The sequence below is a fragment of the Glycine soja genome, chromosome 2 (genome assembly GCF_004193775.1).
Source record: "Glycine soja cultivar W05 chromosome 2, ASM419377v2, whole genome shotgun sequence".
NCBI lineage: Eukaryota > Viridiplantae > Streptophyta > Magnoliopsida > Fabales > Fabaceae > Glycine > Glycine soja.
Genome location: NC_041003.1, coordinates 49,184,118 through 49,209,799, shown reverse-complemented (window position 1 = coordinate 49,209,799; position 25,682 = coordinate 49,184,118). Strand labels below are relative to the sequence as shown.

Sequence of the window (25,682 nt, the reverse complement as noted above, 5' to 3'; positions counted from 1 at the left end):
CAAATTTAAAAAGACCAATGAAGACAATTATGGGGTGAAGGTGACGTGCTCTAGGAGACTAAATACTAAAATATCTCAGCCATATCTACCCATGAGTTAATGCAATTAAGTCATCCCTTCGTTATTTATGAACTACTAACTCTATATATCAGCCCACAGATGCAATGTAACCAGGAACCACTTTTTCCAGCACCTTGTTTTAGTTAGTTTCTTGTTTTTTCTCTGCCCTAGTTGTTTGAAACTACCCATCATCAAGGACCCTAAATATCTAAAGTTTCCTTTATTGCAAGGAAGGACAACAAAATTAAACTACTTACAAGCAGTAGGATAGCCAATAATCCAACCACCACCTCAGTTAACTTTTCTATGATATGATATGATGTGATGATGCTCTTCAAAGTATTTATAGGTTTAACTGACAACAACAGAAGAATACCAAAATCAATCCACCCAATGGTTTGAGGTCCCCTTTTAACCAATCAAAACTAGATGAACCCTAGTGTAGCACCACTTGATTTAACTCACGGATTTCATTCTCATATTACCAACAATGTTGGAATTAAATAATTAGGATATTTAATTTTTGATAGTGTGAATGAAGAAATTTTCGTTGGATTGTGAGAGATAAAATTTACTTAAGTAATTTCTCTGTCTCAAAAAGAATTAATTTCTAATCATCAAGTTGAAAAATATCCTTAATGCACATAAAAAAAAAAATACTCGTGTGTTTGGTTATCATTAGGTACCACTCAATGTGGATTCAAAAAATAACTTATTATTGTTTTTGTTTGTTTTTTTTTACTAGAGTTTTCATCAACCGTAAATGTTTGAAGTTGTTATTAGTGTTTTTTTAAAGGAAATAGTAATAAATGAAAAAAATTATCAGAAAAAAATATAAAATTTATTAATTTATTAAGGACTAAAAAAATATTAATGACTAAAAATAAAAATTATTTTATTAGGAACTCAATAAAAAAAAAATCAAGAAACAAACATAAAATATACTAATTTATTATAGACCTAAAATATATATTTTAGTGTTATTTTGATGACTACATTTGAAAATTAAATATTGGATATAGCACTTTTAGTTTTAGGTAACCAACAAAGGATCCCCAAGCAGCCAAACTTAAAAAAACAAGAACAAGAAAATTAGGTGGTAATTAAACTGGCTATTTTTCTTTTGCGTGTGATATTTTGTTCTCACAACATTCTTTGGTGAATTGGTGTGACGCAGAATATCCCTGTAAGCTTAAATAAACTTGTTAAGACTTTTTTTATCATATTTACGGTACAAAGCGGTGCCCATTCATTTTGTCTATTATAATTAGGCAAACTCAAAATGCTACTAGAATATATGAGATTCTGTTTTTATCTTTCAAAATTCCCGTGCTCTCTCGCAGCAGTAAGATTCTTTTATTTATTAGCCACGAGTGTTTGCTTTCTATCTATGCATCGCAAGAGGCTTACACGTAATCAACCATTTATGATTCATCAATACTCCTATGTTAAAATTCTCAAAAACGATATTTACATGTCAAAATCCTCATCTCACTTTTACATTTGACTTGTTTGGCATAAAAAAAAAAAAAAATGTGAGTAAATGCATATTTTAAACTATTCGGTCATATGAAAAGAAAGTAGTGTAGGGAAATCTAACTTGTTAAGACTCTTAAATTAAATACTAATATATCTGGTCCATGACTGTAATTAACGTGGCTTCCCTCAGCCTATAAATGCAAGTCTATCTGCATCAGTCCCAAGCAAAACACATTTAGAGCACTCTTATCCTCTCAATTTGAAATGCCTATTACCAACAACACTTCTCACACTATGACCAACAACAGGTTTTCCGGAATGATAGAAACAGTAGCAATGTGTAAGCAACTTTGTTTTGGCGGTTCTGCACTTGGACTATTCACGAAAATTATCAAGAAAGTTCTATTTGCTCTATTTACTTGCATTCTGGCACTAGGTAAATATACATTTAATTTCCTTCCTCTTAATTTGTTATTAGCATTCTCATGAATTTGGCTTTGTCCTGAGAAATCACTTGTACTTCACTAAGCCCTGGATATGATGCTGCACATTGGTTTTTTAAAAAACAATGCTATAGCTAAACAATATTACACTTCTCATAAGGTTTGTCAAACATTTATTTGGCTTTATGTCTCAAAGTTAATGTAACTCGTGCTAGTCAAATCAAGTGCATGTTTTGCTTATAAAAAAAAAAAAAAGTGCATGTTTCTATTCAGTTGGGAGAGCTCAGAAACACGTTTACTCCTAAAACAACAATTTCTTTCATTGTGAAAAGAAAAGAGGGAGGGAATAAGATAAAATGGTGTTTGTCATTAACCTCTTACATTGTGAAGTCACTGCAAAAAAAATTGTTATGAACAATATTTGATGCATGTGCAGGAGGGTCAATAGTAGGAACAATTGCAGGAGGCATCAAAGGGCAGACCACAGAAGCTGGTTTTCTTGATGGTGCTGGAAAAGGAGCAATTACAGGAGCCATTGCAGCATTGGAATTGATCAATTTTGATGCTTTTGATGAGCCAATTTCCAAGGTAAATACTACTGCCTGCTAGTTCCATACATAGGCAACAGAATGTTTCATCCCTTTTCAAAGGCCCTATTATCTCACCATTAGCTAGTAGTTAGACACATTGTACTATTTTACTACTGGTCCCCACTACCATATTCCAATAGGACAATGTGTTCTTCTCACTCACCTTTAAGTTTTGGTGTGGAACTGCAGGTTGCCCTGTTGAGCAGTTTATTAAATGGGAAAATCTTTATGGAATGGATATGTCCGGCTGTTGCAAAACTCTATCAGTTGCATGTAACTGTAAGTATGAAACTATGAATGTATCTATCATATCAGTGATGTTATGTCCTTCCATAATATTTAATATTTTCTTCATTTAGTAAGAGATTGGCAGGAAGATGTTTTGGTATAACTTAAGAATTATTATGAACATATAAAAGTTAGGTAAATGTGTAATCAGTGGTGAGTGGACCATACTATAACTCTTGGAATCAGAATTTTTAATCACATTTGGTGAAATTAATTTGTTTCAGGTTAACACACTGGAAACAATTTACCAAGAAGTATCGGACATTTATGATATCAGGGGAGTCAGAGGGATACCACATAATGTAATTCTGAAGCTTCCTTTTCAGCCATTCAACTCCAGAAAAATGTTGAAATCATACAACATGTCTTGCTGCTCAATTTGCTTCCAGGTGAGGAACATCTCAAGAGTCCTGTCAAAATGAAAATGACTTAGTTCAAGAAAAGCTAACAGAAATTGCTTTAGGGAAATTAATCAATCAATCTACACTTGTTGCGAATTATAGATAGAATTGAAGTAATTAAAGTTCCCCCAAAAAAGGATTGAAGTTTATTAATATTAATGACTTGACCACAATTTATACTATTTCTTTTGTGGTTGCGGGGGATCTAGGACCACAATGAGTACTTTCGTTTCGTTGCATAGTATGCACCAATAAATATTAGGTATTTGAATAAAACATGCTTTGCTCTCCCAAAAAATCAACTTTTAATATTACCAAGTTTTTGAAATATTAATTACAGTCTCTAAATTTTGTACCTTTTTCACTTAAGTCCTTAAACTCTTAAAACTCAATACATAATAGTACTTGTAATATTCCCTGTTTGCAATATATATTAACTTGGTATAATACAAATGAGATGTTGATTAGATCATTTTTTTCTAAGAATCATTAATTAGTGCAAAACTAATCATACCAATACATGTATGATATATCTCATAGAACTAAACAAACTCTATCATCTTTATATTTTTTATTTGCAGGATTTTGAGGATGGAGAATTGGTCAGGATACTTCCAAAATGTGACCACCTTTTTCATCTAGAATGCATAGACAAGTGGCTAGTCCAACAAGGATCATGCCCAATGTGTAGAACTTATGTTCCTGAATCCTGACCACATTAGTAATTTTGTTGTAAAGTAGGTTGAGCATGTTAATAACAAAAGAAAAAGTAAGTTGTTGAGCTTCTGTCATGTATGCAATTGTAGATAATCTATTGAAGTTATTGCCAAATTAGAGCATGTTAACTATGCTTATTTTATTTTTATAAAAGTAATTAATTACTCTTCATAAAAAAAAGTAATTAATTACTCAACTTATTATTTTTAACTTTTTAAAATAATTTATATAATAAAAAAGACAGTTATAGAGGTCAGCCCAATCCCTTACCTAAAAAACTTCACAAGAAGAAAAAAGAGGTCCGCCCAATGGTAAATTTAGCGGCTAGAGTAAAGGCTATTGATAAATGTACCTTCGACAATTACTCTATTTACCTCTCTTTTCCTTTTCTTTTTTATATTTTGTTATTCAAAATACCCTTGTGTATCCCTATTTCCTAGTGAGGGTCTTCAACGTGAACAATGTCCAGAACCACCTGAATAAATTCGGAAAGATGCTGCTTGATGATGAGGACCATGGCATAGAATAACAATAATAGAATTAGCTTTAATCCTACTTAATATTTAATACACATTAGATAACATTATTGTTATACAAAATTATTATTTTATTTATATAGATACTTTTCTTAAAATTATAAAATATATATAATATTTTTAAAATTATAATTATATCTAAATATTATATATAAATATAAAACATATAAATTAATATATATATATATATATATATATATATATTAAATTATACGTATATTATAGAATCGAACCAAACTCGGTTTCTACATATTAGTTTTTTTATCATGCATATATATTAAAAAAAATTAGGAGGAAGAGGAAAGAGGTGTTAAATTTTTATCAATAAAAAAATTAAATGACAATAAGCAATAAGATGAAATTTATAAAAACATATTTAAAAAACTGAAATAATAGAATATTTACTTTAAATGAAAATTTTACCTTCCTTTATTTTTTTATCACAAATTATCATATTAGGATCTTATTATTTACTCTTTATTCCTATGCTTTGATAAAAACAATTCAATTATTTTTAACTAATAAATGTGAAAAAAAAAACATTTTTTAAAAATTTGAGGTACCTTTTCATGGACAAATTAGGAAGAAAAGAAAATAGATGTTAATTTTTTTATCTACAAATAAAAAATAATTTATTTTCTAAAATAAAATAAGAAATAAAGGGAAAGATATATAATGTTTTTATTTTGAAAAAATACCATAATAAAATATTTATTTAAATTTTAATTATTTTACCTTCCTTTATATTTTAAATATATATATTAAATAATAGAATATTTAGTTTAGATTAAAATTTCACCATTTATTTTTATCTAAATTGATCACTAGGGTTGTACTATTTACTTCTTTTATTCCTATGCTTTTATGTATAGAAACTTTTTTAAACAAAAAATTAACTATTAATTCAGTAAATGAATAATTTCTTAACAATCTTAAAACAAAAAGTTAATGTATATATTCATGAAGAAACTAGGAGGAAAAGAAAAGAATCTTTAAGTTTTTATTTATAAATAAGAAATAAATTCTTTACGACAAATGAAAAAATAATAATGGGAAAATTATTAAATAATTTTTATAAAAAAAATCTCAAATAATATAATATTTTCTGTAAATAAAAATTACATCTTCCTTCCTTTCTTATCCAATTATTACTGGGATGTTATAATTTACCTTTTTGTTTCTATTCATTCATAGCAAACTTTAAAATAAAAGTTTAAGTAGTAAATGTGAATAAATAAGTTATTTTTAAAAATCTAAAAACAAGTATTTGAGGTATCCTTTCGGTGAAGACATCAAGAGGAAACGGAAATAAATGTTAAATTTATATTTATAAATAAAAATAATTTATTTTCTAAAATAGGATAAGAAATAATGGGAAAGATATATATTGAAATTTTCACCTTCCTTTCTTTTTATTCAAAATTACCACTAGGATCATGTTATTTACTTTGTATATGCTTTTATAACAAAAATTTAAGTCTTTTTAAAAATATTTTACTAAATAATATATTGAGTCATTTGGAAATATTAGAGAATATCTATTTGACAAACTTATAAGATTAAGTTGATTGACTTTTTATCAATATGGAATATGAACCCTCCTCAAAAAGTGTCTATTTATCTTAGAAATTTATTGTATGAGTCGATCATATCTATCACCAATGTTTGTAACCAACATCCAACTTAGCATATGATAATGCTCACTAACTTCTAAATTCTAAAACTATTTTGCCCAAAGTGTTATAAGAGTTGTCCACTATATATAGTAATCTACTTATTATTACATTCTAAAACCACTTTGTCCAAAGTATTGTAAGAGTTGTCTACTGTATATAATAATGTTTATTCTTTGAGGATTCAAAATCAACATAATGATTTTGAGATGATTGGATCTCCTGTTTGAGGATGACGCTCCCTTCTCCATCTTGCCTTGTCCATTTCTCTACCACATGAAGATGATACTCAAAGCCATTGGTTGGATCTCACCTGATCCCAATGCATATTGCTCTTACTCTAAATCATCTTTGCTACAACCTTGCTCTTGTGTAGAGAAAAGTCGGATCTTGATGCATTTGCACTACAACCTCAACTTTACATAGAGAGTTCTTTTAGATTTGTTGCCTATAGTGTCAATGGATTGAGTGTTTTTTGCTACCATGATTGTTGAAATCAAGATCTTACCTATGATCGGGAAGTGGAAAAAACAAGATTCGAATCATAAGATCCTACATTTCCCTACCTAAAATACTTATATATAATATACAAATTTTATTTCTATTTTTCTTTAATTTTTTTATCATATATTATGTTTGTTAGTTTATCAAATTATTATATTTTGTTATGTTTTAATTTTTTTTAATTACACTTTTAATACTATTATATTTATTATTATTGTTATTATTCTTTAGTTTATTATATTATATGTTATATTTTACATTAAAAACAAAAAAAAAAGAAGCTAAAGTGGACTCAAATTAAGGCCCAACATGTCAAAACATAAAAAGAAGAATTAAGAAGAAACATCTAGGCCCAATTCCATTGAAACCCTAAGACCCATCAATTTCTCTTATAAATGTTTAGTGTCATCAACCATTCTTGTGAAAGTCCAAGAACAAGTGCAACCCGAATTCTTTATGACAAACATAGAGCATAGATGGAAGAGTACTGGGAGACCAATGACTGTAAGAATAGACGTTGTTTGGCGACGACACAAGTTGCAGCGCAATGTCCAACAACGATGCGAAAGATCCCCCACAAAGCCCACAAAATACCATTATTTGCTCACCCACAAAGTTCAGATGGGATCATAGATCCCATGTGCAACAGGGCAATTTTACTTTGATATCACACTCCAACAATCCCAGCAACGATGCAACCCAGAGATGTCTTCCAAAATCGTTGAATCGCACATTTCCACAATCTAGATTGCAAATCTAACAACATTGGCTACTACACAAGATGGAACGGTGGTTGTGGGTGGCAATTGTTGCCTTAGTGGCGATGTGGATCTAGATCTCACATCTCGACTTCAACACTTCATCAAGCAAATCTCCGTTGAGGTAACATTTCTTTTATTTCATGTATTGTATTTTTCATTTAGATAATATATTGCTTTTGAGTGATTGTTTTATTTTTTGTGTTTGTTTTGGTTTCACCAAATACTTTTTTGTTGATGTGATTGGAATCTTTTGGAGCATTGTTTTTTCTACGTTGATCTAATGCTTGCTATCACACAAAATGAAATATTGGTTGTGGGCAGTGGTTTATGCCCTGATGGCAGTATGGATCTCGATATGTCTCTCCCTCACACTCTCTAGGGTTTTCCCTTCCATCACATCTTGATTTTGCAACTTCACCGTGCAATCACACACACACACAATGAGCCATGTTGTCCAACCAAAAGTAGGAACAAATCCAACTACAAAACACACAAAAAGCCAACAACTTGACTAGGTTTCTTCTTGGTCTTGGTTTGGTGCATATGACTCATCTTCCTTATAATGATCAAATTCAAAGTTAGATTTTAATATGAAGACCAATTTAGCTAAATCAAAGGTTTCATATCTTTTTTCTTTGTCTTTCATATCATGGTTGGCTGATTCAATATGGCTTTCATTCTCCTATCTTTTTGGGTCTAAAGCAATGATCCTGCTACTCAACCTTTTCTTTGCATGCTCTGATTCATTTTCATACACAATTGTTTTAATAATTCAAACAACATATATAAATTATTACATGACTCAACATTATGTACAACATTATTTTATTTTTTGTTATTAAATTTATTAAATATCTTCACCCTTACTTTTCATTCCCTTTTTTTTCACACCTTTTTCAATCTTATTATAAAATAGAAAGGTTTGAAGGAGAAAAGGAGTGTGAGATAAGAGGCAGGGATATTTAAGTAAATTTAATAAAAAGAGCTATATCTAACAATTATGAAAGATATGCTTAACAATTACCTATAGTTTTTTTTTTTTAAAACTAAAAAAAAGTGTGAACTTAGGGAAAAAGATGTGTGTAAATAACATGGGCTCAAAGAAAAGCCCGCCATTTTGATCTAATAATGCATTTTTTTACATATATAAATTTCAAATAAAAATCATATGTTTCATAAAAAATTATATATGTAAACAAATTAATTATTAGATAAAAATTAATTATTACAAAATTTATCATGTAAATTTACATGTGCATTAAATATATATTAGAAATTTTAGTGTTATATGTAGTGACATTAATTATTTTATAACATAATTGACCTATTAGGTCAGTTGGTTAGAGCGTCGTGTTAATAACTCACCCATTTAATTCCTGCTTAGACCATTAATTTTAAATTAACTCGTAAACATTTTTTTTTTAAATCCTATGGGCCACTTACAGATTATGAATCCATAAGCCGCATATGGATTGCTAATCCGTAAGTCTCATATGGGTTGTTAATTCATATTAGTTTTACAGAAGGGCAAAAATGGAATTTCAAATGTTATGCTGGGTGTACCAGCAATTTGCATGGTGCCCAAAGAAAAACCCGTCATTTGGGTGAAGGATGGCCCAGCCCATGAAACCTTGGAGCCCATCCATTTGAAGGGACCATAATGGTAAATGAGTGCCTGAGATAAGGGTAGTTTTGGTAAAATCAAGCGACTTAGCAGCAGAGACCCCAAAAACAAAGACAAGGTTGGTTGTTTTGTTTGTGTTGAAGAATTTGACAGAGTGAGAAATATAGAAATGGCGTCGTGGTGCGGTGCTCGGAGCTTCCAGATTCCGGCGATGGAAGACAGCGCACTGCGCAACCGTGCTTCATTGGCCGCCGGAGTAGGGTGTTTGTCGGTGGCCGGCACCTCCTTCTGGCGCTCCTCTTCGTCACCGAAGCGCTCTTTGCCATTCACATGCTTGAGCATTTCTTCCGATACTCGTAAGTACCCATTATGAAAAAACCTTCAAAAATTTTAAATTTTTGCTTTTTTTGTTATAACGGTGACCCTTACTGTTAATTTTCTTTGTAACAAAGTTAATTGTGAATGATTGTTTGTAGGTATTAAGGAAAGTGTTCAAACTGAAGGTGCACCTGCGGCTTTGGGACCATATTCTCAAGCAATCAAATCCAACAACCTTATTTTTGTGTCTGGTGTTCTTGGCCTTGTTCCCGAGGTTTGTTATCACTTATCACTTCCTTTAATTTATTTACGATGCTCATTTCTTCTGATTGTTGATGTGTGTTTTGCTCTTCAATGCAGACAGGGAAGTTCGTATCTGATGATGTTGAAGACCAAACTGAACAGGTACAAAATGAGAGAACATTTCAGTTTGTGACATTACATTTCATTGTCGTATTGTATGATGGTAACTTTTTAGTTTTTATTGATGTTGCAATGCACTTGTTGATTTTGTTTCTGACATTTGATATAATCGCCAATTGTAGCTTCTTAAAAACATGGGGGAAATTCTTAAAGCCGGTGGTGCTAGCTACTCGTCCGTTGTTAAGACAACAATTATGTACGAATTCCTCACCCTTACATGGTTGGGATAATTGCATTTCTGCAAGGTTACTAGTTTTTGAGATGTTGTTTTCTGCAGGTTGGCTGACTTGAAGGACTTTAAGAAGGTCAATGAGATCTATGCTAAATGTGAGTTCTGTAGTAGTGATTTTAATGTTTTCTTGCTTGACACATGACAATTTATATTTTTGTTGAAGGTGAAGCTTGCAATAACTTGTTTAGGTGAAAAGATGAATACACTGTCCTAAACATTTAGTCTTTTACTCATTTTTACTATTTTCTTTTGATAGAAATAATTAGCTATTCATTCATATTGTAGGTCATGAAAGTTCTGTATTGACAAACTGCTTAACTTTGTTAATTACTAATGAGTTTCACTTCTGATAATTTTTACTGTGCTGTGAAAATTGATCCTTCTGCATTTGTGGGCTGAGAATGTGTTAGCCTGTAGGTAGCATACATGTACCATGGCTGACCACTGACCAGCTTTTAGATTCAAAAGTTTGATGTTTTTTTTTTATGTTTAAGTCTTGAAGATTCATCTGTTAGCCTGTCGTATAAGTCATGTTGTGAACTTGTCATATTTAGTATATACCAAGGGTGATAACTAGATTGATGCTAGAGAATTCACTAGTACCATGCTGAAAATTATAAGGTTTTCCCCTTGAATTGCTATTATTTAATTTTCACTAATGCCTACTTCAATACTTTTAATTTACCTGTTTTTCCAATTGTTTCAGACTTCCCTTCACCTTTCCCTGCTCGTTCAACTTATCAAGTAGCTGCATTGCCATTGGATGCCAAGATTGAAATTGAGTGCATAGCAACTATATAAGCACCAAGAGTAATAGTATATCTGGCTCCTTCAGCAAACTTGGTTAATAACACGGGAAGGGACATATCTTAGTATTTTGGAGTTTTACTTTGTTTTGTTCTTTGGATAATGTTGCCCTTTTGATTACATTTACCATCCTAGCGAGGTCTCTAATCTTCGGATTCTCTCTCTCAAAGATTAATGCGCCTATTAAAAGTGAAAGCAACTTAGTCATTGAATGTTCTTGTTTGCAGCTTTTGTGACAGCGTATCACATATGACAGACCATGAATTTAGTCAACTGTGCTTTTATCGAATAAGATCATTTTTAATAAATATTTTTTACTCGAACTCACATCTATTTTTTTTTTATATATTGATTTGTGGAGTTACATTGAAAACCTTATTCTTCGTACTGCTTATCTTCTTCATTTTTTGTTCATTTAACTAAAGATATCATTTGGCTGATGTGATGGTTAGATATTAATTCCTTTTCGAGGTATATCTAAGAAGGATATTACTTCATTTGGCTGAAATGGGAATATGGAATTATCGGAGAAAATAACTTTTATTTTCATGAAAATGTTTTATATTCCTAAGAATCAACAATATGTGAAAATATATATATTTTTTTATAAAAAAAATGAAGTAAACTTGAGATTGTGACATTCCAAATTTCACTTTTCTGAAAATAATTTGTAAAATCTTGAATTAAGTCCAACCCTAACATTTAAGCTGTTATGTTTTTCGACCTAGTTTATGAATACAATCCTTAGATATTCAAAATGTGTAACTTGTTTTCATTGACTGGGAGGGAGAGAATTCAATCTGAGTTGAACGATTCAGAGCACGTTTGGCTAAATGTTGGTGAAGCCGAACATAAGTTTGTCAAAGATCATACATAATTCTTCCTTTTGTGTTGGACTGTTGGATATCTGGATTTATCTCGGAATTCATGCGATAACAAATCAAACTTGTACTCAATTATTCAAATTACTGACAAACATTTGCTACTTTGCATCCTCCAAAGCTTTGGCTCAGATTGAATTTTGCAACAAAGGCTTTGGATTCTTATAGGGAACGATTAAGACTTCAGGTTGTGCATAATATATGAATATCTCAGAATCGTATAAAGCAACTTGCCTTGCATTTGCATCCAATGTTGTTCTTTTGCCAGTTTTCAAGAATAAAGATAAAACCTAAAGCATCTTTAACGGTGAAGCCATAACTTTTCGCCCTCACTATCAAAGTCTGAATATATATATATATATATATATATATATATATATATATATATATAACGAGGCTTGCTTTTTTAATTAAGCAACGTTACTTTTTTAAGTAACCGTAATTATACATAGATGTTATTTTTTAAAAAAATGAAGGTAAGGGACAAACATTAAAGTTACTCATATAAAGTGGTCGTTGTCATAATTATGTAACTCTATCGTGTCAATTTGTATACTATTTAGATAGAATTTTCTATCCATACTTATAAAAGAAGTAAATTAAAAAAAATCATATTTATATTCTGTAAGTAAAAATCGATTTATAGTTTTCAAACTTTTGAAGAAATTAAATGAAAAAACTTTCTATAAAATTTAATTTGTATAAATTATTCTAATTTATATATAAGAAAAGAGCTCATTTTATTCTCTTATAAATAAATATTAAAAAAATTCAAACAAAACATTTATTTGCTGATACTTCTCAAGAATGCATTGCATCAAACGTTGTTCCATCAGCTAGAATATCACCCTTTCTGCCTACACAAGTATATTCAAGTCTGATTAGGGGCGTTCGTAGGAAAGAGCCTTTCTAATATTTGGAAGAAAATTGCCATTAAGTACATGAGTAAACTATATTACCAAAAAATAATTAGTATTTTTTAGCAGTATAAAATAAGTAGTTTTGCTTGCTGAATAAATTAAGTTCTACGGTCTATGGAGGCCCTGTCATCTTAGTACAAAATGAGTATTAAAAGATTCATTCAATATACTTTGCAATTTCCATGCATCCACATCAAAGATGCTTGAAAGGATTTTATATTATGCCTACGCTTTTGTCCGATGAACATGCACCTTTTTTTGTACGCACTGATTCTTTTATAGTTTGGGAGGGGATTTTGATTATCTCTACGTTAAAGATGGTAGCTTGAAAGGATTTCATCTCATGCAATATGCATATGCTTTTATTCAAAGAAAACATGCACTTCTTTTGTACGTATTGATTCCTTTCTTTGCGCGAGTGAGGGTGGGTGGGGTGGGGGATAAATTTGAAAAGTGCGTTGTAAATCTTTTTATACCTAAATTCAATTTGAACTAATAAAAAATGTTATATTTACTATTTCTAAATAATATTAAGCATTGTGAATGAAAAATTCAAATTTAATTGGGAGAAAAAATATTACTAGACTCAGACACGTCTGGTTTTAGTAAAGATTATTTCTTCTGATCTTAAATGTATTAAAAATACTGATTCAGGATAACTAAAAAATCAATTACCAAAAAGTGCATTAATTTATTTTTTCTAAATATTTTTTTTTTATCAAAACTGAATATCAACAATACAAAAATAATTACAAATAAATTCTCACTTAAATAAAAATTATTTTAAAAATGATAATATTTTTTCAATACTAATACTTGGTGATAACATTAATAATTATTTTAAACTGTAATGGGATGATTTTATTATTAAAAGAATAGTTTTTGATAAGAGAGAATAAAAGAGGAAGGTGTTGTTGTGGTGTATTCCTTGCTTTGGCATGGAAGAGAGTAGTGGGGCATGCCGAGGAAAAGGACGGTGGCATCCGAACGAAAGCGGTAGCAAAATCCGTTTAAGTTAATTCTTTTGACGCATACAAAGGAAAACATTTTCTTATTCAAATACTCACCAATACCAAATCCAACACCCACACCCACACCAATAACAAGCTTGGTTCGTATCCTCTCCTTCTTCTCAGACCAATCCCCTTTTCAATTCTCATAGCATAGATCTCCATTTTCCAATTCAAACCTTTTCCCCTTTCTTCCCTTTCTTTTCATCATCCTAATTGTTGTTGGAGTTCACATTCGGTGTTGCTTTAGTTATTATTGTGGAATAGTTAGCGTTTTAGATTTTGAATGTTTTTTTCTTCTTGTGATTGATTTTCAGGTTGGTACTTATCTACAATCTGCATCATGGAAGGTGTTATTCTGAGAAGGGTCATTCCTTCGGATAACAGTTGCCTCTTCAATGCAGTTGGGTAAGCAAAGCAATGGAATACAACCCCCTTTTAGTTTCATGTTGTATCGGTATTACTGCTACTTGTACAAATGATTCCACTTGTTATGTTCTTTCTTCTTTTTTTTGTGCTTAATCATTTCAGATATGTTATGGATCATGACAAAAAGAAAGCTGCTGAGTTGAGACAGGTAATTGTTCTTGTATTCATGTTATTTGTCTGAACCTATCAGATGTACTGCTTCATTTCTGGCTGGTCAACTTTTGCCTCAAGATATATATATATATATATATATATATATATATATATATATATATATATATATACTTTTGGAGTAAAACATGTTTTTGCTTCCTCAAAATATATTGAGATTAATACGTTTTTAGTCCCTACATTTTAACAAAAATTTCGAAGTTAAATATAAGATCTTTTCTACTAGAAAAATCTCATTTTCCAAACTTGAGGTATCAAACACAATAAACTCAAGATTTGGACTAGTGAAACCATATGGTAGTAGTGTTATCAATGGCGGAAGGGCAAAATGATGCCATGTAAACACTCCATTGTGGCCTATGGTGCTGTCATAGGAGGTGGCCATATTAACAAATTGCCTACGGTGGTTGGCAAAAATTCCACCATGGCGGCCATGACACCTCCATTTAACAACATTGTATTGTAGAATTAGTTTTCAAATCAGAAGACCTCTCTATAGGATTGGAAGAAGGAGTTTTCACCCAAATGAGTTAGAGTTCCTCCAAACTGTGTCATTCTCGAAGTGTGATACGACACTATTGAAATCATGTGCTTGGAGTGTGATGAAGCATGCTATAAAAAATATTTTTATTCCCTACTTTTTATAAAAAAAAATGTGTTTTTAGTTCTTGACAAGAGACTAAAACCACATCACTTTTAATAAATCTAGGAACTAAAACATGTTAAATTTTTATAGGGACTAAGACCAAATTTCGAGATATTTTGAGAATTCAAAAACATATTTTAGCCCTTTTTTCTTCTTCTGATAATCATATACAGTGTGCTATGCTATGCAATTTAAATGTGATGTCCAACATTCCATCTTAATTGAATTTACTTTCGCTTGCCTATCATTTTGCTTGTTTCAATTTGAATAGTTTCTGAAACCAAAAACCAGAAAGACAATACAGAAGTTCTGTATTTATTGTTTGTGGGACAAATATTCCTTGTAGACATAGACATATTTTATTAAAATTCGTAAAAAGAGCTTTTGGAAAACTGATAGTTGGCTTTCCAATCATTAAAATGGTTGCAACAAATGCAAAGGATGAGTGAAATACTTAGATATGAATACTTAGTTATTTTTTATCTGGATAGTGCATGAAGAATTTTTCAGATGCAACTATGAATAATAAATGCACTTTGAGCATTTCTATTTTTCAAAAAAATTGACTTTGAAATATTATATAAGGCTCAGCATACCTATTTTTCACTAGATCTTGTTTTCAATTCCTGACGTGAGACTTGAGTAACTTCTCTGGTAGATTCTCCATATTTTGTCATCAATGCATCATATGCACTTGTATTATGGTGCGTCAAGCCCCATGCTGTGCTACTCAATGCTTTCCGTGAAATTGCATGCAACTAAAAGCTTGTCATTGCAAAATATTTTTATTTTCAGATATGAAATTACATAGTCTATCATATAAGAATTGCCAGTGAAGTGGATCTTTTATACCATTGTATTGGCTAATACATTTGCATTTTGAGTATGTTATTGACATCGTTGCTTACATATTTTGACTTAATATTTTTGTGCTATTTGTCATTTGACATGCTAAAGGTTATAGCAGCAACAGTAGCAAGTGATCCACAGAAATATTGTGAAGCATTTCTTGGGAAGCCAAACGCTGAGTATTGTAACTGGATTCTTGACTCGGAGAAGTGGGGAGGTTAGTTGGCCTATGCCTTTCCTAATCAAGGCTATTTTAAATAAAATTTTTAATGGAAATAATTACCAATTTTCTCTCTGCAAATTGGAACAGCTACTTTTGGTGTTACTGTGGTGAATGTATGAATGTAAATTCATTTTGGAAAATTCAGTTTCATTTGTGGTGTAACCTCAACTGTGTTACTGTGGTGTAACCTCAAGTGTGGAAAATTCATTTTCATTTGGAACTTGGAAGGTGATGAAACTTACTCAAAGATAGGCTCATTTAACATCTGGGCTTTTAATAAACTTTGCTAACATAAGTATATTACGGAGTATATGTGAGTAAAATAAATTATTTTCCTGAAATGTAAAGAGGCATAAAGATTTAATTAAAATTTGGGAAATTTTATTTAAACATCTGGGTACCCAGACAATCTGCTGCGACAATTGTTTAAATTTCAGTTGTTTTGTTTCTAAAGTTAGGCTTTTGATATAAATTTTGTTGGTATAGATTTTGTAGTTGATGAATTTGACTTGGGTTTCAAAGGGTATTTCAAAGTTCAAACTCCCAGTAGCAAATTTAACAATAAAGCACTGTTAACTTTTTGTTAGTTTGATGTGCTAATTAGTAATTAAGCTCTATATTTCTTTGTGAAGGTGCAATTGAACTTTCAATATTAGCAGATTATTATGGACGTGAAATTGCAGCATATGATATCCAAACAACTCGATGTGATTTGTATGGTCAGGTTAGTCACTCTTATCCAATCCATATGCTCTCAAGTTTTGCACCCTCTTATGACTGAACTTTTCTATTTTCACTTTTTTTGAATACTTTTGACAGGAAAGTAACTATTCTGAAAGAGTGATGCTGATTTATGATGGTCTCCACTACGATGCATTAGTGGTGAGTAATTTCATATACCATTTTTTTTTATCATCCATTCCTTCTCTTCTGTGGATTTTTTTTTTTTTTTTTTTTTTTTTTTTTGTGGTTTTGGAGGTGAATTGTGAGATTGCAAGTATATGGTATTTATATTTATCTACTACACATGAAACAATAATTTTTTTTTTTTATGAAGTCAAGGTTCATATGTATGTTTATTTTCATGTTGCCTGATGATTACTCACACACCTTGTATGGGTCAGATGTCTCCCTTTGAGGAAGCTCCTGAGGAGTTTGATCAGACCATATTTGCTGTACAGAAAAACAGAAGCATTGGACCTGTTGAGGGGCTTGCTCTAACTTTTGTGAAGGACCAGCAGAGGTAGTTTGCTATTCTTATTGAACCTACTTAAAAGAAAGAGATAAAGATTATCATATTTAGATGATTGAATTGCATAAATCTTCATATTTGAATTCTTTGTATATATCAGATTTGTTGAGAATATCCGTTAGTAATCTAGACTGATAAGTTGAAGACTTCAACTTTGCTAATTTCTATTGTCAAACAATACTGGTGAAATTATGCACATTTTTTTTAAGTGAAAGAGATAGTTGGGCTATGTGTCTTGTCTGCCAGTAGGAACATATATGTTAACCCTGCGATAATACAAAGGGAAGTCAGTTTGTTTTATCTTGCATGATGTGATTTTTTTTTATCTTCTTAATTTAATTGGGATATCATGTTGAATGGCCTCTCCCAATTATTTCTGCTACTAAGTATCATGGCAATTTATGCTATGCCCATGATGCTAATATCATGGCTACCCTTTCTCAGGAAACGGAGTTACACTGACACATCCAACTTCACTCTCCGCTGTGGGGTATGCCAAATTGGAGTAATTGGTGAGAAGGTGATTCCTCAGTACCTGATGCTTTGCTATATGTTAGCCATGCTACTTACCCACCTTAGCCTATTCTCCTTTGTTCTTATGATTCTGAGTACTTGTTTTATTTATTTATTTATTTTGTGTGTGTGTGTGAACATTTCAGGAGGCAGTGGAGCATGCACAAGCAACTGGTCATGTTAACTTCCAAGAGTACAGATAATGCACTCCGTTGATTTGAATGGGATACAAATTCATGTGTAATCTCCGTTGATTTGAATGAGCATCATCGATAGAAGGTAGTTGCTTTGTTGCAGACAAAAAAAACTGAATAATTTCTGCATGAGAATTGTTGTGGCAACTTGTGTTGTAATAATAGTTCCTTGGTCTTGTTCCACAATGACTGTGATTATAAGAAACTCACCTCTAGTGACTCTAGTTGCAGACTAGATAAAGAAATTAGTAATCAATTATTTTTTTTATATTTCACTTCCTTTATATAACTTTTAGTGCAATAACTATGTAAACTCACGCCACTATTTTAACCTTGACGAGTGTTGAATGCTTTTGATACTATATAAAAATCCCTTTTATTGATAGTATATAATGCCTCTCAAAACAAATTTACAAATACTTGTTCTAGCCGTCAAGCTTATTGTTAACAATGAATTTCAAATGTTGGTTTATGTTGGGAGAAATTAGGTTTTGTTATTAATAGAACAGTGGAAAATTAAGTTGTGAGTTCATTATATCTAACATTTTCTAGTTTTCAGCATTCTAACACAAGGATCATGCCTTAAAACAATTCATTTTAATCGTACTTTATCTTACACACTTACATTCCATCATCACCAAAATGTTTTATCTTCAGGTCCCCAACCTCTTGATTCTTCAAGTGTATTTTTACTATTTTTCCAACCCTTTCTCCCATCTTGGCTCACATATCATTCGCACTTCCTTGTGTTTCCTAACATTCTTCCTCCATAACTCTTTGATGAAAACTTTGGTTTTCTCCTTTCAATAGCCTCCACTTAATCCTTGAAATCCCATCATGACTTTTTTCTCTTTACTCTTTTCCCACACATTCACGACTAAGACTCCGTTGAGTAGTCAAACTCTCCCTAAGTATCACTTTGTAGTTCATGCTAAGTTTTTTTTTACATAATTTCCTAATAAAAAATAAATCAATTTGATAACAAGTCACCCCACTCCTGTAGGCGATAATAAGATGTCCCTCCCTCTTCCTAGAACAGTACTGGTTATTGCAAAAGTCATAAGCTAAAAAAAATAAAATCCACGTGCTGAAATATTATAATTTTGAAGAAGATCAATAATGCGATGTACCAAAAAAATGATACAACAGCTTTGGAACAAGGTCATTGTCACATTGTGCCAGTGTTATTTCTTTACGTTTTTAGCCACGTTTCAATTTTGAATATTTTCAATTGTATACACATCTGTCAACATTATTCTAGTAATAAAATAATGATTTAATCCAACTGCAAATTGCAGTGAATATATACTCCTGTTAGTCGTTTATAATACAAGAAGATAAATGCAACATATATCAATATCTTATTCATGGGTGACGATGATGGGCAAGTCAAATTTATTTTAGAAAGCAATTACAAGATGTTGATATTGATATATGATATATCATGTAAAATGAACATTACTGGTTAAATATCATTGTAGTTATCCGTGTTAACACTTACCAATAGAAAGATTGTCATCTTGTAAGCATTGAGATCGAGAGGGTGACGTATTGTGTGCGTGGGCGTTTACAGGGTGTTGTTTCAAAGCTGATGAGGCAATCTATATGGCATATGAACGTCATAAGAACCCATGAAAAAATATATTGTGCACGGCAAAAATTTCTTTAATACCTTATGGAATTTCTTTTAATCCATATACTATCATTTATCATTAAATAAATAAACATCCAATAAGTTTCAATAAAAAATTTATTAATTGCCAATTGTTGTAATAGAAAATTCCTCTACTCTACTGAACGTATATAAAATAAAAGCATTATTCAAATATATATAGCCTTACATTGGCAAAAGTTTTGTTTATTTGGCGATACTCGGAGGAGGAAGGAGGGGAAATCTGTTTGATATTTTATTTTAAAATAAAAATTACTAACAATAATTTAATCACATTTTTATCGTTGCATCATAGTTACCTAAAAAAATCAAATTTTTATTGAACATGTGAAATAAATTTAAACAGAGCTATTATGACAAGACTCATTCAGTCAATTTTTGCCAATGCTAATACATAACTTGGCTTTAAGTTTAAAAGTTTTATGCTAGTAGATTACCTGTAAGTAGTTTATAAGAGTTATGTAAAGAAGGTCTGTCCTAACTTGACCGAATTGGATCAGAGTATCTTTGCAGTGTTGATTTTTTGTTTTAAAAAAATCAGATATGACATTTGGATCGAGCTTTTTATGTCAAATAACCGACACACATTTTAAAATTATTTTAAATAATTTGTCGTTTTTATTTTATTTTTTTTAGCAAATTATTCATTTTAAAAATATTTTAAATCATTTTTCGTTTTAAAAATTATACATATAATAATCATTTTTATTTGATATACCATCAATTAAGTAAAGTAAGAGTTTATTATTAAATGAAAAGGTAATATAATCTGATCAACTTATTTTTTAAAATTAAAGTGTTTAATTACTTTTTAATTTTTGTACATTATCTTAAAATGATAATTATTTTAAAGTTGAGGAATTAGTAATTTTTTTGGGGTTTGGACTTGGAAGTACTGCCGGCAGACTAGAATACAAACATTTGTGGTAGGACTTAGGAGCAGTGTGAACTCAAAATCTGAGATGTTATTCTATCCACAAAGCTCTCATTAATTCATGATTGATCAACCACCAAATTTCGATAGTGACGACAAAGAGATTTAGTTGCCCCAGGAATTTTGGAAGGTTTTACACTATATTTTAGAAAAATATATAGAAAGGGTGTAATGCTGAATAGGCATCCTACCTACTACTGCAAGCTTAGCATTAAAGGATACAAATCATAGTTCTAGGCTAGAGCATTTGCACAGTTTAATGTCATGGTGTTGGGTCCAACTTTCAGATCTCTTGGATTGAGAAACTAACCTAATTTCATCAAAAGTTCCAATTTCCAAATTCTATCTTTTTTTTTTCATCATGTAGGACATGTATGATAAATTAATAATCTTCACCCATTGAATTAATCTACCATGTTTTAATTCCCATTCATATCTCTACTGTACTATTCACAGCACTACCTTCCATTGTAATACTAATGTTTTACTAATTCAAAGATGAACAATATGTGGGTAATATTAGGCACCGTATCTCGAAAGTGATAGCTTCCCATTGTTTGTTGAAAAACATATCCGTTTTTGTTTTAATAAAAATTACTCACGAGCCCAAATTAATCCACCGTTTAACGTTACTTCATACAATATTTCAAAAATAATGAGTCAGCTTTTAGGAGCAAATGGTAAACATAGTCAAAGTCGATTATCCATCAATCATCAGAAATTAAAATAAAAAATAAAAAATCATCCTTTTCGAAGATCTCACCAAGCCTTGAAAAAAATTAACTCTCCCTTTCTCGTCAACTTCAATGCTGCTGTTATAGAGACTAAAAAACTACAAACAAATTGTGAAAGCGAATCTCACAACTATTCACACCATTCATCTCTCAAGTTGAAGAATGAAAGTGGTAGCCCCCCTGGACCTGGACACAATATGGTGGAGCAGAAAAATAGTGTGGTGCCCGTGTTACAGAATCTCACATTTCTCAAGTCACATAACCCCACACAAAAATTTGTATCCAAATACAGTCATGAACAACAGAAAATAGCAATGGAGTTCAGTCTAGCAAAGAATAATTCTTCACAACAGATAAATCAAGACTCGAATTTTCTTATTAAAAAAATATATTGTTTAATGTGGATTATTATCTCTTAAAAGTTATACATATAAGAAAAAACAAACAATTAAATAATTAAAAATTGAAGATTATTTTCACAAGTCTTATATATCATTCACTCAAACAATCATGTTGTCATTGTAAAACCAATTCAGATACTAAAACTCTCATTCCAAATAAGTATTGTTGTTGTATATATATTCTTAGAATTCAAAACTATTATTGGTTAAGATAAAATAATCTCTTATCTGAGTTAATTAATATTAATTGATTATGATATTTGGTAGTATGGAAATTGAGATTTGAGAAGGAGGAGAAAAGTAAAAAAGAAGATAGATGAAGATAAATGAACCTCTAACTGTGATATATAATAATAATATAGGGTATAGCAGCAAAGGGTACTAAAGTTTTGTATTTACAAAAGAAGCAAAAAGTGTAAGCACCCACCCTGGTGGTTACATTAACATTCCCATAAAAGAACAAAACAAAATCCTCTCTTTATGGTGGAAGGATTGAGCCAATAAGCCAAATACTCTGTTCCATATAATTACGTTAATGATCTTCTGGAATGCTTTGAAGAGCAGGCCTCCATGGACGTTGAAGAGAGTGATTCATCAAGTGTGCCAAAACCTGTTCCATTCTCAACTCCTTTACCTCAACTTTACCAACCAACTCCACCAACTGCTTCTTCGTTATCTTAATTTTCACCTCTCTCGTCGATTTCTTAACACCACCGCTTGCCGCCGCCGCCGCCCGAAAATCCTCCCAGTCCTCATCGTCGTCGGTGGAGTATCCGATCCGCGATTGGCGCCTCAAGCAATTGCCCATTTTGTGAATTGCGATGAATCGTAGAGAGAAAAGATGGAAACTAGGTGGGAGATATGATATTACCGATATAAATAGGAAAATGAAAAACCTAAGTAGTGCCACGTAGGATTTCATAGGTGGCAAGTGTGGGTCCCTTTGACTGTAACGGACTTCAAGTTAAAGGTATCTTACGGGATCACATTGGAGCCGACGCTTCCACTTCCACTGGCGCCTCTACTTGCCTTTGCTTTTGCCATCCCAACAAATGTGTTTTTTTTATATATATAAATAATGAGTCACAAGTTAATCAATCTCATTCATAACTTATATATGTATGTAAGTTAACTGTGATACAATTATTTTAACTTTATTTTTACGGATTAGAATTACTTTAATTTAATTAGTAATTTTAAATTCAAATATAAATATTTAATTATGTTTAAATCTTTATAAGAATAGTTTTGTCATCAAATAGTTGTTTTATCTAACTTGAGTGAAATTAAATTTCATATATAATACTTGTGAATCAAGCCAACAATTATTAAAGAATAAGTATAAAAAATACTACCTTTAAATATCAATTATGATTTTTGACGCATGAACTATCAGTTATTAAATTACATTACTTATTTCACTTCAATTTCTTAAGAATTTCTTCTCAAAAGTTTATTTAAGATATTTTTAATTTCATTATTTTATACTTGAGAAGCAAGTACCAAGTAGTGTCGATTTTTTTTTTTTTTACATATACAGTAAAATTACAGATATTTTCTGAAAAATAATAATGACTCAAATTGTAGAACAATATTGAAGCATAAGTGCTACGAAATTTTAATACAATTTCATAATTAAATTATTTTTAATTAACATTGTTGATTTCAGCAATTTATATTAATTTTTAATGGAAATTTTTATTATTTAAATTACTAAAATAGAATAATAATATTAAAAATAATTACAGAGTTGTATTTAAGTTTATAAATTGTGTATCTTTAAGCAAGTGTTGCAAGCCATGAACAGCCGGGAAGCCAAAGTCAAGCCCTCCAAGTTCACCAATTAATTAAACTATTATTATTAATTGTCATGCAGCCAGCAATGAAATGTTCAATTCAATGTTTCAGGTGTGAACGGGGCATGGTAGGAATCTAGCGTAAACTTTTTTAAATGAATTATCTATATTCCTTTCATCATTTTTAATTACTTAAAAAGGCATTTCCAAATAAACAAACACAAAAATGGGCATTTCCAACAACGATAAATTGTTGCCAAAGACTTTTTTTTCTCCTTGTATAGTATGTAGAAAAATAGTTATTATATAATTAAACTCAGGATACAGATTTCCTTTTCATTTCCTTCAAGTTATGATAAATGATCAAGATCGAGATTCATGTTATAAATTTATATGAAATTAGATGCTATATATTTATTGGAAAGTGCCTTTTATGTTTTTTTTTTTTTTTGCAGAAGGGCCTTTTTTTTATGTTATGAGACAAAAACGTAGTTGTCTTTATATATATATATATATATATATATATATATATATATATATTATAGCTATTTAATTATGCGGTTAAACTTTTATATTCCATGCCATATTTGAAATTTTATCAAATCTGTTCTTACCAACACATAACTTCATCAAATTAAAATATATGGTGGGGTCATAAAGTGATAAAAGCTGGAATTAGTTGGTAGGTTTTAGGTGTGAAAAGGATAAACCTGGAATCTGAGGACAAGTTTCAAATAAAAGTAGCCACGTCAGGTGTGAACACAAATTAGGGAAAGGAATCTTTGAGTGAAGGTGCTGTTTGTTTGGCTACCTTTCTTTCACGTGCAATTCCTATTTCGCTGACCCAAACACACTTTTTTCATTATCATAATCCTAATTATATGTGTAGCTTATATATACTCCCTACACGACTCTTGTGGAAAAATGATCAATAATAAACAATGATTAAAGAACGTTTTTCATTTAAACAACGAAATTAGTCAATCCATAAACTATTACAATTCGAAATCGTGCTATGCAAATTTGCTTTAACTTTAACTATCCAAAAAGAAGAAAAAAAAGTTGACTACAAGTTACCATTCGCTTTTATTCATATTATATAAGAGGATAGCACGTTTGAAATGGCAACGAAAAGGATTTTGTGACATTGACACAACAACCTAGTTTCATATTTCCCCAGCCCAAGGCAAAGAATATTTAAGGAGTAATAAGGTGGATTATTTTGGAAATCTCAGATGATTTTCCACTAGCTAGTCCAGTTTCCATGGAGCACTTGCAATGATTTTGACGATTAAGTTCTAGTATTTGCAATAGTAGATAAAGTGTGTAAATTTATGGAGATAATTGTTTACTTGGGAGGAACATGTTAGGTTTACTTATATAAAATTATTATTGAGTTAGGATGGTGTCTCTTGCGTGATAATGCATGGTAAGTGTCTCGAAGGTTAATCCCATTGATTTGCAGTATGGTTGTTGAGTGATATGAGCATTGGGCTACGATAAGGTGGATGAGTATTACTAAAATTTAATCAAACACAAAAATTATCTACTCAGAATCAATTCATCAACTTAATATAAAATATGTACAAATTTATATGAAATCACGTTAACTGGTATTTGAATGCAATTTTAAAACACCCGAAGTGAAACTAAACAAATACTATATCATTCAAAATCCTTAAAAACACATTAAAAACTCAATACATATATAGGTAATACATGTTTTTTTCTTTCAAAAATCGCACGGGCCAATTAAAAAATTGAGTTTAATATATTCTTAGTTTTTGCAAATATAATAACTTTTAATTTAATTCTTTAAAAATATAGTTATAAATTTTATAAAAATAATCCCTATCTCTTTTTTCTTTTTAATAAAGAGGAAAGAAGTAATTACAGCGTTATATATATATAACTCATCATTGTAGTCCCTCCTATATCATCATGGGGAGGGATACAATCTATAAAAGATAAATGGCCCAAATTTGCTAAGAAATCCGTGCATCTATTCACTTCTCAATAAACTTGATTCACACTTTACGGACAGAAGTATACCAATCAAGAATCAAGAATGTCCTTGAGAGGGAAAACCGCTTTTGACAGTGTAACATGCATTTATATGTGTTATTTTAGAGTTTGATAGGTTCAAATATACATTATGTCAATACTAAGTAATGATTAATTGAAACTATATTTTTAAGAAT

At 30.6% G+C, this 25,682-nt stretch overlaps 4 protein-coding genes across 4 annotated transcripts; 3 read left to right on the top strand and 1 right to left on the bottom strand.

The window, feature by feature from the left end:
* The first annotated feature begins 1,767 nt into the window (after positions 1–1,767).
* LOC114402297 (NEP1-interacting protein 1-like) lies at positions 1,768–4,106 on the top strand. The gene is made up of 5 exons (XM_028364816.1): positions 1,768–1,975; positions 2,419–2,570; positions 2,762–2,851; positions 3,085–3,249; positions 3,843–4,106. Exons 1-5 carry the CDS (start codon positions 1,804–1,806, stop codon positions 3,972–3,974), a joined length of 711 nt encoding a protein of 236 aa, XP_028220617.1. The 5' UTR covers positions 1,768–1,803; the 3' UTR covers positions 3,975–4,106.
* Positions 4,107–9,145: 5,039 nt separating this feature from the next.
* On the top strand, positions 9,146–11,179 carry LOC114402289 (reactive Intermediate Deaminase A, chloroplastic-like). The gene is made up of 6 exons (XM_028364806.1): positions 9,146–9,432; positions 9,553–9,668; positions 9,755–9,799; positions 9,940–10,013; positions 10,095–10,144; positions 10,756–11,179. The coding sequence occupies exons 1-6, from the start codon at positions 9,246–9,248 to the stop codon at positions 10,848–10,850; spliced, it is 567 nt and encodes a 188-aa protein (XP_028220607.1). The 5' UTR covers positions 9,146–9,245; the 3' UTR covers positions 10,851–11,179.
* A 2,375-nt stretch (positions 11,180–13,554) lies between these two features.
* On the top strand, positions 13,555–18,223 carry LOC114402281 (ubiquitin thioesterase OTU1-like). Its single transcript, XM_028364796.1, has 9 exons — positions 13,555–13,768; positions 13,985–14,075; positions 14,199–14,244; positions 15,871–15,979; positions 16,618–16,709; positions 16,805–16,867; positions 17,110–17,228; positions 17,682–17,757; positions 17,897–18,223. Exons 2-9 carry the CDS (start codon positions 14,011–14,013, stop codon positions 17,951–17,953), a joined length of 627 nt encoding a protein of 208 aa, XP_028220597.1. The 5' UTR covers positions 13,555–13,768; positions 13,985–14,010; the 3' UTR covers positions 17,954–18,223.
* Positions 18,224–22,002: 3,779 nt separating this feature from the next.
* LOC114402274 lies at positions 22,003–22,551 on the bottom strand. The gene has a single exon (XM_028364786.1). The coding sequence runs from the start codon at positions 22,491–22,493 to the stop codon at positions 22,218–22,220; it is 276 nt and encodes a 91-aa protein (XP_028220587.1). The 5' UTR covers positions 22,494–22,551; the 3' UTR covers positions 22,003–22,217.
* Positions 22,552–25,682: the final 3,131 nt, after the last annotated feature.